General features: G+C 36.8%; 1 protein-coding gene across 2 annotated transcripts; it reads left to right on the top strand.

Annotated features, from left to right (window-relative positions):
* The first annotated feature begins 540 nt into the window (after positions 1 to 540).
* On the top strand, positions 541 to 7,069 carry LOC132172801 (protein MALE DISCOVERER 2). 2 transcript variants are annotated; one of them, XM_059584374.2, is made up of 14 exons: positions 541 to 900; positions 1,031 to 1,487; positions 1,586 to 1,718; positions 1,919 to 1,990; positions 2,666 to 2,809; positions 2,889 to 3,029; positions 3,930 to 4,031; positions 4,122 to 4,183; positions 4,274 to 4,735; positions 5,354 to 5,544; positions 5,670 to 5,805; positions 5,901 to 6,058; positions 6,144 to 6,335; positions 6,411 to 7,069. In XM_059584374.2, the coding sequence occupies exons 2-14, from the start codon at positions 1,388 to 1,390 to the stop codon at positions 6,669 to 6,671; spliced, it is 2,154 nt and encodes a 717-aa protein (XP_059440357.2). In that variant the 5' UTR covers positions 541 to 900; positions 1,031 to 1,387; the 3' UTR covers positions 6,672 to 7,069. The 2 variants fall into 2 exon arrangements, with proteins under 2 accessions (XP_059440357.2, XP_059440356.2); XM_059584373.2 differs by having other exon boundaries at positions 4,271 to 4,735.
* The last annotated feature ends 4,226 nt before the right edge of the window (positions 7,070 to 11,295 follow it).

Genomic DNA, 11,295 nt, shown 5'->3' with positions numbered 1-11,295 from the left:
GTTGATAATATATAATTCATTTTATAAATTGGTGTAGAAGAGGCAGGCACGCAAGAGAAGGCAAAGAGAAAAAGGTGGGCCCGGTCAACGTTTACAAGGAAAAAAAAAAAAAACACGAACTGAAAGCGCGTCCGAGTACCCCGAAAGTGGGGGCCCTCACCACCACTCACTCGAACACGCGGGAAGTCGCACGCACGCACGCGCGCTGCGCGCATAATGTCGTCGAACCAAATGACGGTTAACTGATTCTGAGTTCCCGCCGATCAAAACCTTGGTACGACAATGTTTGTTGGTTAAGGTTTTTGTTGTGTCCCTTCTAAACAAAACAAACAATTCTAAACTTTTTTTTTTTTAAATAAAAAAAAAACAAAAGAAAAAATACCCTTAAGATAATAAGTTTTTAAAATTTAAAATTTAAGTTATTTGAAGAATTAAAATTAGGAAAAAAAAGGGGAAAAAAATAAAAGAAGGAAAAACAGAAGGCAGCTGAGCTGGTGAGGGGTGGCTGGTGGGGGTTAGAGAGAGAGAGAGAGAGAGAGAGAGAGAAAGAGAAAGAGAAAGAAACCCAGAGAGAGAAAGAAAGGAACAGAGAGAGAGAGATAGAGAGAGAGAGAGAGCGCCCTGAAAGAGACCCAAAGATGGTCGAAGAGAAAGACCTCTGAGATCATCCTGAGAAGGGCAGTAATAGAAAATAATTAATTTATTATTATTGTTCAATTTTTTTCTTTGCTGCCTTTTGAAGAATCAATCTCCCTCACCTATCCCCACTTCCGACCTTCATTCATTGATTCATTCATTTTTTCATTCACTTGCATTTGCATTTGCATTATTCAAAGATTTCCATTATTACCGTCAACAGTAGCTGCGAAAAAGACTTATTCCCAACACCCTTCCTTTATGGTGAATTCCCTCCCTTTTTCTCTTTTGCTTTTCAACGTTGCTTGTGAATGAGGGTGTTCCTTCTTCCATTCTGTGGTGACCCATTAACTTTTTTTTCTTTTTTCTTTCCTTGTTCCTGGTGACATTGCAGCTCCCATTATATTGGATAAGCCGCTGAGCCAGGCTATATGCGGTTGTCGACCAGAAGGGTGTTGTGAGATCCATTAAAACATTAAAAAGATGAGGGACCATGATATTTTCATCGCACCCATTGCCTCCATGAATTTGCGTGTGTTTGTAACATAGTTTTCGCTAGTTAGTATATATTTGCCATCATACAATCCATAAAGGTGGTTCCTTTTTTCAGTTTTTGGGGGTTTCTTTGTGGTTGGATTTTGGAGAAGATTGAAGGGGGGGTGAGTTGTATAACAAACCTGGCGATTTTGTATAGTGTGTTGTATAGCGTCGTGGCTGACCTCCACCACAGCTGCATTTGGTTCATCAAGCAATGAAGGGTAGATGGGACCCCTATGGATTCGGGGTCTCATGTTTCTTGGCATTGATTCTGGTTTTTGGTATTCCGGGGTGTTGGTCGCTTAACGGTGAAGGTAATTGTCGTTTGAGCTTTCCTTGTGGTTGTTTGTTCAATATGATGTATGTTGTTGTCTTGTCTAACGTTGTTGTTGCAATTGGAGTGGGAATGCAGGGTTGGCTTTGTTGGATTTCCGGGCCAGAATTGATTGGGATCCTTATGGTGCTCTTCAAAATTGGAGTCCTAATGACTCCGATCCCTGTATGTGGTCCGGAGTTTCTTGCGTGGATGGTGAAGTTCAAATGCTGTAAGTCTCTATTGTGCGGTTTTCAATTGCAAAATGAATAGCTTTTTGTTCATTTAATAAGCATGTGTAATTTTCTTGTAGCAATTGCCTGATATAAAACAATGTAGACCTTAGTTGTTGAGGTTTTGGTTGGAAAGGTTCACTATGGCAGTATGGTACAGAGTAATTGCTTTAATTTTGTGTTTAAATTCTTCTTGTAGGGATCTGAGTGGGCTTTCTTTGGACGGGACACTGGCACCGGAGCTTCGGAAACTTTGTAACTTGCAATCTCTGTAAGGAATCACAATGTTATGTCGCCAAAGTTTGTGTTTTTCTGTCTTTGTGGAGTTTTTGATTTGTTCAGTAAATTATTGTCTGTAGAACTTGCATGCCTCCTTTTGGTAACTAATATGCAGGAAAACTCTGTGCTGTATTGTTGCATTACATGTTGACAAAGTCTGGTAGTTTTCAGAATGAGATATTTTCTCAAGTGTGTACCCCTTGTATCGGTTCTTGTGATGTTTGTGAAAATAAATTATTTTTCATATCTGAGATTCCTTCACTATGTGTAAATGCATTTTCAAACCCACAATTTGACAGGAGAACATGAATGGTGTTAGCCTAGTTTCATTTTGGAAAACTCGTATACGTGGTGTTCCGCAATCGAAGAATGTGGATAACATCCCTTTCTTAAAGATTTCTTTCAAGTCTTTTACTCTAATCATATCTTTTGAACCAAATTTTGTCATACTGTATTAGGTACTTATTGACATTTTAGACTTTAATACTTTGTGAACATGTTTGTGATTTATATTGGGGGTTTGGCATTTATAAGTGAACCATTCCAGTATTATGGGCTCCCCCAAATGCAGGGTCTTGTGATGCATCTTGACACTTGTACATGTCACTGTTCGTTTTTAGCCTTATTGAAATATTCTGGTTCTTGCTTTCACTGTTTTTATTGACAGCATACTTTTCAAGAACCATTTCTCTGGTGCCATTCCTAAAGAGATTGGAGAGCTTGCAAAACTGGAACAGTTGGACTTGAGGGACAATAACTTGAGTGGAGCTATTCCAGCAGAAATAGGCATAATGCCGTCACTAAAACACTTGTAAGTTAACTGTTACATATTTCATCTGCATTTGATGCTTTAACTGATAAGTTCCTGATAGAATTCATGTTATTTCCAGGTTGCTTTGTGACAATAAATTTGAAGACAGCATTCCTTTGGAGATCAGGAGGTTCAGCTTTCTCCCTGAATATTTTGATGATAACCTTACAGCTGCTGTGAACACTGGAATCGGCTGTATGAATAGAAAGTTTGGACACTGGTAAGAAATTACTTATTGTACTGAACTTGTTCTCTTTGGGTGCTTTGATCCACTCCCCCCACCCCTCACAAATACATGCGGCAGCCATTCTCTTTCCCTCCTCATTTCCCCATCTGCCTCAACAAGACACATATTGCCCATCACATTTTGATCAGGACTCTTTAGTTTATTGTTGACTGCTTCTCCCTGCAAGATATGTGATATCAGCCTTATGCTTAGTAGAGGAACTTCTTACTGAGTTGACACGTGTTCAAATGTACCTAAAAAGATGGAGAAACGTACTAATTAAGAGGCTGCTTGTAGCTCTTTAGGTGCCTGGTTATGCTTCTCTCAGTTCTATCATTGCAAAAGTGTTAAATGGAAAATGGAGCACGTGGATGCTATGCTATTTTAGTTATCTGATGAATATACTAAAAGAAAGGTAAAAAAAAAATGTGATGATGAAAAGGGTTCATTCAAATAATTTGTTTAAGCTATGAGATAATAGACCATCCAGAGTATAATGAAATTATTAAATGATCTAATGTTTAGCTTTATCCTCTTAATGGGATGAAATTTGTGTGTTCAATGTATATTAAAATATTGAGTTGCTCATCGATCTGCACCCATTTATCTGTGAGTGCTGTCTACTAGGTACAGGAGTGCGAGATTTTCCTACAGGAACTATTTGTTGGATGCAAGATAATCTGAAGCATGCTGAATTTATTTATTTAGTGGCCAGATAAAAGTCTCTTGCATTTTCAGTTGTAATTGATGGATGCATGATGAGTAATCTTAAATCATGCCCCAGCAGATTAAGCAGCAACACCTTGCTCAAAAATTTCTTCTAGTTGATAAAGCAGAAATATATACAGTTTTCACCTTCTAGTTTTCTGATTATTCTTCGAATTTCTTGGGCAGCATTGGGCAGATTAATTCAAGACAATTGAACATGGCAGATTCGTATATAATCCCAATTAAAGGAGCTCTTACACATTTTCTCCGTATCCTGCCTCTGTCATTGTAGGGAATCAACATTTTTGTTTTACCACCCTAAAATATATTTGATTTTCTTTCATCACGTTATGTTTAACCTTTTGTTATTCTTTCAAGGTTCAAGTTTGGAAAGGACACTCTGTATGGAAATGGAGACAGTTGCTGCAATAATATACATGGTGAGTGAAGTGGTTTGCAAATCTTCACCCATTGAATTTTAAAAATGATGCTTCTGAATCACAAAATGATTTGTTTCTTGCATAAAGTAGGTGCATCTGAACCACACAAGGTCCACATCGCTCAAAAGCTTGTCAAGTTCGCACGTCGTAGGCTACTTGAGCATCCCAGTAACCTCGCAGCTGAATCTGCTGGTGGTGGGTCACACTCTGGAGAAATCATTGCTCTTCCAACTACCAGGAGTAGTGGGGCTTTCCCAGCTGTACCAAATAAAAAGAAGAAAGAACCTCCCCCATCTGCACCACCTGATTCTAATAGTTCAAAACCTGATGGACTGCCTATCCAATCCCCTGATGGAGCGCCAAATAATCAACAGCATTCTAGTGGTGGCACCTCTGGAAATATGTGGAAGTATATCATTGCTGTTGCAGGTGTAGTTGTTTTGCTCATTGTCTCTGCAGCTGTTTTCTGCGTGATCCGAAGCCAGGCAGTGACATCCATAGGTCCTTGGAAGACTGGATTGAGTGGACAGTTGCAGAAAGCATTCATAACAGGTGATGTTTGTGAGATGTGATAGAAAATAATTGCTCTATCACATAGGAAAGAAAACATTTAAATAAACAACAAAGAATCTGCAATCTAGTTTGGCTGGTGGAACCATCAATTGGACCCATATTTCATGTGGTTTAACATTACTATGTTATGAAGCGACGTTAATGGGACTATTGTTTGTGACTTGGAAAATCAGATTGGTTGAACCAGTATATGAACTCCAGAGCCTTCATCCTTAAAAATGTTATTCGAGGATAATTAGAAATGTCTACAGATATTGAATGGCTCTGTTGTGTATCACGAAAATTGAATTTTTCAATACATTATCATAAATAGGATCATCACCGGAATGGCTAATCTCATAAAAATGCTGTAATAAATGGAATTGACAAATAGAAAAAAATTAATTGTGTTATGAAGGCTGCCATCTTCAATAGTGGCACCACTTTTGAGTATGGAGCTTTTCTGCTTGTAGTGCTATGCAATGTGGTGTCCACTGAGTTCCAATTGTGTCCAAATGTACCCATAAGCTGTTGTCTTTAAAAAGAGAAGCATATGATGTCTTTTATTCTTTCCAGTTGATAACATGAGACTGATTCAGGTGCATATATCAAATGCAGGGGTTCCCAAGTTGAATAGAGCAGAGCTGGAAACAGCATGTGAAGATTTCAGCAATATCATTGACACTCTTGATGGTTGCACTATATACAAGGGAACACTCTCCAGTGGAGTTGAGATTGCCGTTGCGTCAACATTAATTAAATCTTCAAAAGACTGGCCCAAGAACTCAGAGATGGCATACCGGAAAAAGGTCTTTCGTTTCTGTGGTCACTGATTCAAGAACAGTGTCAAGCACATTTTGCACTTGAATCTCACTATCTTTTTTTTTTTTTTTGGGTCAGTTTATTGATTTATCTTGTTTTTGACCTGCTGTAGATTGATACACTGTCACGGGTGAATCATAAGAACTTTGTCAATCTTATTGGCTACTGTGAGGAGGATGAACCACCATTTGTTAGGATGATGGTGTTTGAGTATGCTCCAAATGGCTCCCTCTTTGAGCATCTACATGGTAGTACACTTTAACTATATCTACTGTAACATGCATGTTTGAAAATTATTGGAGGCTTGATATTGGAGCGGCTAAAATATTTTTCCTGTTTTCAGTTAAAGAAGTTGAACATCTTGACTGGAATGTGAGGATGAGGATTATTATGGGAACAGCTTATTGTCTTCAATACATGCACCATGATCTAAATCCACCTGTATCACATTCGAACCTAAATTCAACTGCTATCTATTTAACAGATGATTATGCTGCTAAGGTAAACTTTCTTTCTAACATTTTGATGCCTTGATCAAATTTTTACCATTGCTAATCTGCCCTCTTGCTCTCTTGTGCTTTCTCAGATTGGCGAAATCAGTTTCGGGTTACATAATGCATCCAATTCAAGGAACTCAGTTGAAGATGAGAAAGAGAATTCAGAATTGCCACCACTTTCTGATCCAGAAACCAATATCTACAGTTTTGGAATATTGCTGCTTGAAATAATTTCTGGAAAGCTCCCATACTCGGAAGAACAAGGTCACCTTGTTAGCTGGGTAAGTTGCAAATGAGTCTCATGATCTTGGTTTGTTGAATAATTTTAGATCAATAATTCATTATGAACTTGCTAGGCTGCTGATTATTTAAATGACAAGCGGAGCATTAGCTACATGATTGACCCAACACTCAAGTCCTTCAAAAATGATGAGCTTGATGTCATCTGTGAAGTTATCGAAGAATGCATACGGCCGAATCCAATGCAGAGACCAACTATGAAGTCAATTATTTCCAAATTGAGAGAAGTAATTTCTATTTCACCTGAACAAGCGACCCCAAGACTTTCTCCCCTCTGGTGGGCTGAACTAGAGATCTTATCTGTGGAGGCAACTTAAGTCCTCTCTGACTCTCTTCTCTGTGTTGTAAGTCAAGCCAATCTCTCTCTCTTTCTATCAAAATGCCAAAGAATAGCCTTTTGTTGTTCTACTCCCACATAACCAAATCCTATCAATACTTGTTACTCAAAATCTCTTTTTGTCTCTCTTCATACATATGTTCTTATTGTTCATTCTATTCAGATTCTTTCTGTGTCTGCCCTTGCATTCCGAGCAATAAAAAGTGTGCTATAGTGTTGCACAAGTGTGGTGTTGTTGTCCTAATTTAATTTATGCCACATATTTGTAATTTTGTGTTCAAAATTTGGGATGTATAATACTAACATACCACTGGGAAAGTCAGTCCCTGTGAAGATAAGAGTGTGAACCTTCTTATATATAGGATGTTTTCTTTTGTTTTCTTAGGTTGTTGAGAACTCTCAAATATTTAATCATCCATAGCTTACTTGATCTTTGTTTTTAAGCAAATATATGGGTTTAGGGTTTAGGTCCGAAATGCTTTTGTTTTTGTACCTTTAGAATTGCTAAAATTTGAAGTGGTTAGGTTTATGTTTTAGAAAAGGTTCTTATTCTAGACATTAGAACCGGTCAACAGTACTATCCAGGTATAGGGTGAAAACTTATTGCATTATATGTGGATGAAATCTGCCAAAGCCCTGAGATTTGGGGTAATGGGTTGAATCAAACAAAGGAGCCCTACTTTGGGGCTTGGAAAGAATGGTCAATGCCAATTATGAACCTCTAATGGACATAAATTTCCTCCAAATTTGGTCGGAAGAAATAGCTATAAAACTGTCATGTGTCCCCAGCATAGCAGTTTCCTCTAATTTCCTCCAATCATGGGCATAATTTCCTCCAATTATGAGTCCTTAGTATTTTTTAATAAAGCATAGCAATTTTATAGAATAGATTGGAGGAATTTTCTGTCCGTATGTAACTGTCTCCATTAATAAAAACCAATTTCTTGATATAAATCTTTCCATTCAACTTAAACCTGCCTTATTTGGGTGACCAATTACTTGGTCCCAGGAGGCTGGTCTAAAGTTGGTGTTGATTTATCTAAAGCAAGAATTTGGTACCAACTTTATTAAAAGGTAAATTATACTTCAGTTTTGTTTCATTCACATCCTCAGTTTTTTTCAATATTTCTATTAACGCCCCCATGGTTATTACTCATTCCAATAGGCTATTTCCGTCACACTTTCTGTTCAATTTATGAAAGGAAACATGTTTTGTGGATCCCAAAAGGCACAACAGATATATGATCACAAAATAATAATAATAATAATAATAAAATAAAATAAAATAAAAAACAGTAAAAATAAAAAACCAACTGGTAGGCTTTTCTTTGAATGCCCTACGGCTGAATCTCCTTGTTCCTCAACCAACATGCACCGTTAAACCCCCCGACCACCTCTCATACCAAAGGAACCCTAGGATGCTATGCCTTCCTTCATGGCATATTCGTCGTGGTTGCTAACTCCATTGCTTCTTCTTCCATGTACTTCAGTGCTGACAAGTTAGGGAAGCCACCTGTGCTTCTTCTCAATACCACCTAGGCAATGGTTGTGATATCTAGGGGTGTACAAACGGGGTGGTTATAACCGCCCCATACCAAAGGAACCCTAGGATGCTATGCCTTCTTCCGTGGCATATTTGTCGTGGTTGCTAACTCCATTGCATCTTCTACCGTGTCCTTCAGTGCTAACGAGTTAGGGAAGCCACTAGTGCTTCTTCTCCATACCACCTAGGCCATGGTTGTGATATTTAGGAGTGTACAAACGGGGTGGTTATAACCGCCCCGCAACCACAAACTATATAACAGCTAACCACATAACCACTTTGATAGGTGGTTATAAAAAAAACGCTAACCACTTAAGGCGGGGCGGTTAGCTGTTTTAGGTTTTAGGGGTAAGAAAAAGCGGTTTATATATATATATATATATATATATATATATATATATATATATACATTAAAACAACGTGGGTGTCGTTTTAAATACAAGTTAGGGATAGGGTTTCATCATATTCATTGTTTTTGGGAACATTTTGATCCAAAACTAGTTAAAATAAACCCAAAAAATAGGCACAATGAAAACCCAAAATACTTTAAAAAGCCTAAAAGCCCATATATATATATATAAACGGTTATAAAACCGACGGTTATTGGTTTGAATAACCGCTAACCACCTAAGCAGAGCGGTTGTGGTTAACAGTTTTAGCTATAACTGCTAACTGCAACCATTTGTACACCCCTAGTGATATCGTTTTGTTGATGATAATAATGATCATGAGTTGATCATCAAGCAACGAATGCATGCTGCCATTGCTAAGGGAAGATCTTGAAAGGGGGTATACATTGAGTGGAAATTAATGGTTAAGAAAAAGCTAAGAGAGTTTCTGTTTTTGTTTGTTTTACTTTTTGAGAAAATTTATTTTCTATTTACCAATTACACAGATGAAAAGAGTTTATTTGGACGAAAAACGTGACACAATATATAATAAAATTTCAAACTAAAGGAACGGAAGAATTGTATTTAATTAAACATAGAGTATACTTGGTACATATTACTTTATTTAAAGGGGAAACTTCACTTACCCCATGAATTTAAGCATCTTTTGCAAACACTTTCTCAATATTCAAAATTTCTCACTTTCGTGTATGAAACTTTCGTTTCGTTCCAAATACCCCCTATCGTTAAATATTGCAGTTAAATTAAATGGTAGAATGAGTAAAAAACCTTTATACCCCTAATTTTTTTAAAAAATTCCAAATTTACCCTGATTTATAAATAAAAAATAAAAAAATAAAAAAATAAAAAGAAGAAGAAGAAGAAGAAAGTGACTATGGGTTAGCTTGGTGCTTGGGTCACTTGTGACCCACGATGGCTCACCAAGTGACCCGCTGGGGTCACCAAGGCACAACAGATATATGATCATGAAAAAAAAAACAACTCTTGTTCCTCCACCAAAATCCACCACTAAACCCCCAGCCACCTGTCATACCAAAGGAACCCTAGGCAGCTATGCCTTCTTCCGTGGCATATTCGTTGTGGTTGCCGACTCTGTTGCTTCTTCTACCGTGTACTTCAATGCCGATGAGTTAGGGAAGTCACCTGTGCTTCTTCTCCAGACCACTAGGCAATGGTTGTGATATCTAGGGGTGTACAAACGGGGCAGTTATAACCTTCCCGCAACCACTAACCACATAACTGCTTTGGTAGGCGGTTATAAAAAAACGGCTAACTACATAGGGCGGAGTGGTTAGCGGTTTTAGATTTTTAGGGTAAGGAAGAACGGTTAATATATATAATAATATAAATATATATTATATATTTTATATTAAAAATATAACACTAAAACAACGCCGATGTCATTTTAAATACGAGTTAGGGATAGGGTTTCATCATATTCATTGTTTTTGGGAACACTTTAACCCAAAACTATTTAAAATAAGCCCAAAAAATAGGCACAATGAAAGCCGAAAATACTTCAAAAAGCCTAAAAGCCCATATAAAAAAAAATAGTTATAAAACCGCCGGTTATTGATTTGAATAACCGTTAACCACCTAAGCGTGGCAGTTGTGGTTATTAAAATCCAATAACGGCCTTAGGCAGTTGTGGTTAACAGTTTTAGCCAATAACTACTAACCGCAACCACTTGTACACCCTTAGTAATATTGTTTTGTCGATGATAATAATGACCAAGGAGTTGATCATCAAGCAACGAATGCATGTTGCCATTGCTAAGGGAAGGTCTTCAAAGGGGGTATACATCAAGTGTAAATTAATGGTTAAGAAAAAGCTAAGAGAGTTTCTGTTTTCATTTGTTTTATTTTTTGAGAAACTTTATTTTATGTTTACCAATTACAAAGATGAAAAGAGTTCATTTGGACAAAAAACATGACACAATATATAATAAAATTTCAAACTAAAGAAATGGAAGAATCGTATTTAATTAAACATAGAGAATACTTGGTACATATTACTTTATTTAAATGATCATTATACAAATATTACGGTTCCATTGAAAGAGAAACAACTTGCAACACATCACAACTTGACTTTGAATAGTATATATGAAGTTTCTTGTACCAACTTAAGATAAATTAATCTTCACAAGCTCTTGATTTATTGTCTTAAATTCACTCTCCGAAAATTTTTTCCAAAAATGACCAATTCAGTTGGAGACACAGGAAAATATGTTTGATTCCCAAATTTTTTTTTTTTCAAAAGGACCTTTGACTATGATCTTCTGTGTGATAATTCTCTTACTCACACCATACCTCAAATGCAATGCATCTTAGAGATATCACAAATATATAATTGGACAATAGAAAATCGCACATATATCACAAGTATATATCACACATATAATTGGAAAATACATAGCACGTGACAATACATAATCACACATATAATTGGACAATACGTACAATCACAATTTTGAAAATTTAAGACAAAAAATACACACCAATTTTCAGTCAAATTGGACAGAAATGGTTACGGATGGGCCACATTGAAATTTTTTGAAACTTTGATGGGGTGCATTGCAATTTTTGAAATATTGGAGATTAAATTAAAAATGACCTGAAACTTTAGGGGGTAAAGTATAATTTTCCCA

This window comes from Corylus avellana, chromosome 1, assembly GCF_965113065.1.
Source record: "Corylus avellana chromosome 1, dhCorAvel1.hap1.2, whole genome shotgun sequence".
In the NCBI taxonomy this organism is placed as follows: domain Eukaryota; kingdom Viridiplantae; phylum Streptophyta; class Magnoliopsida; order Fagales; family Betulaceae; genus Corylus; species Corylus avellana.
The sequence above is the reverse complement of the archived record's forward strand: the minus strand, read 5'-3'. Positions and strand labels throughout refer to the sequence as shown.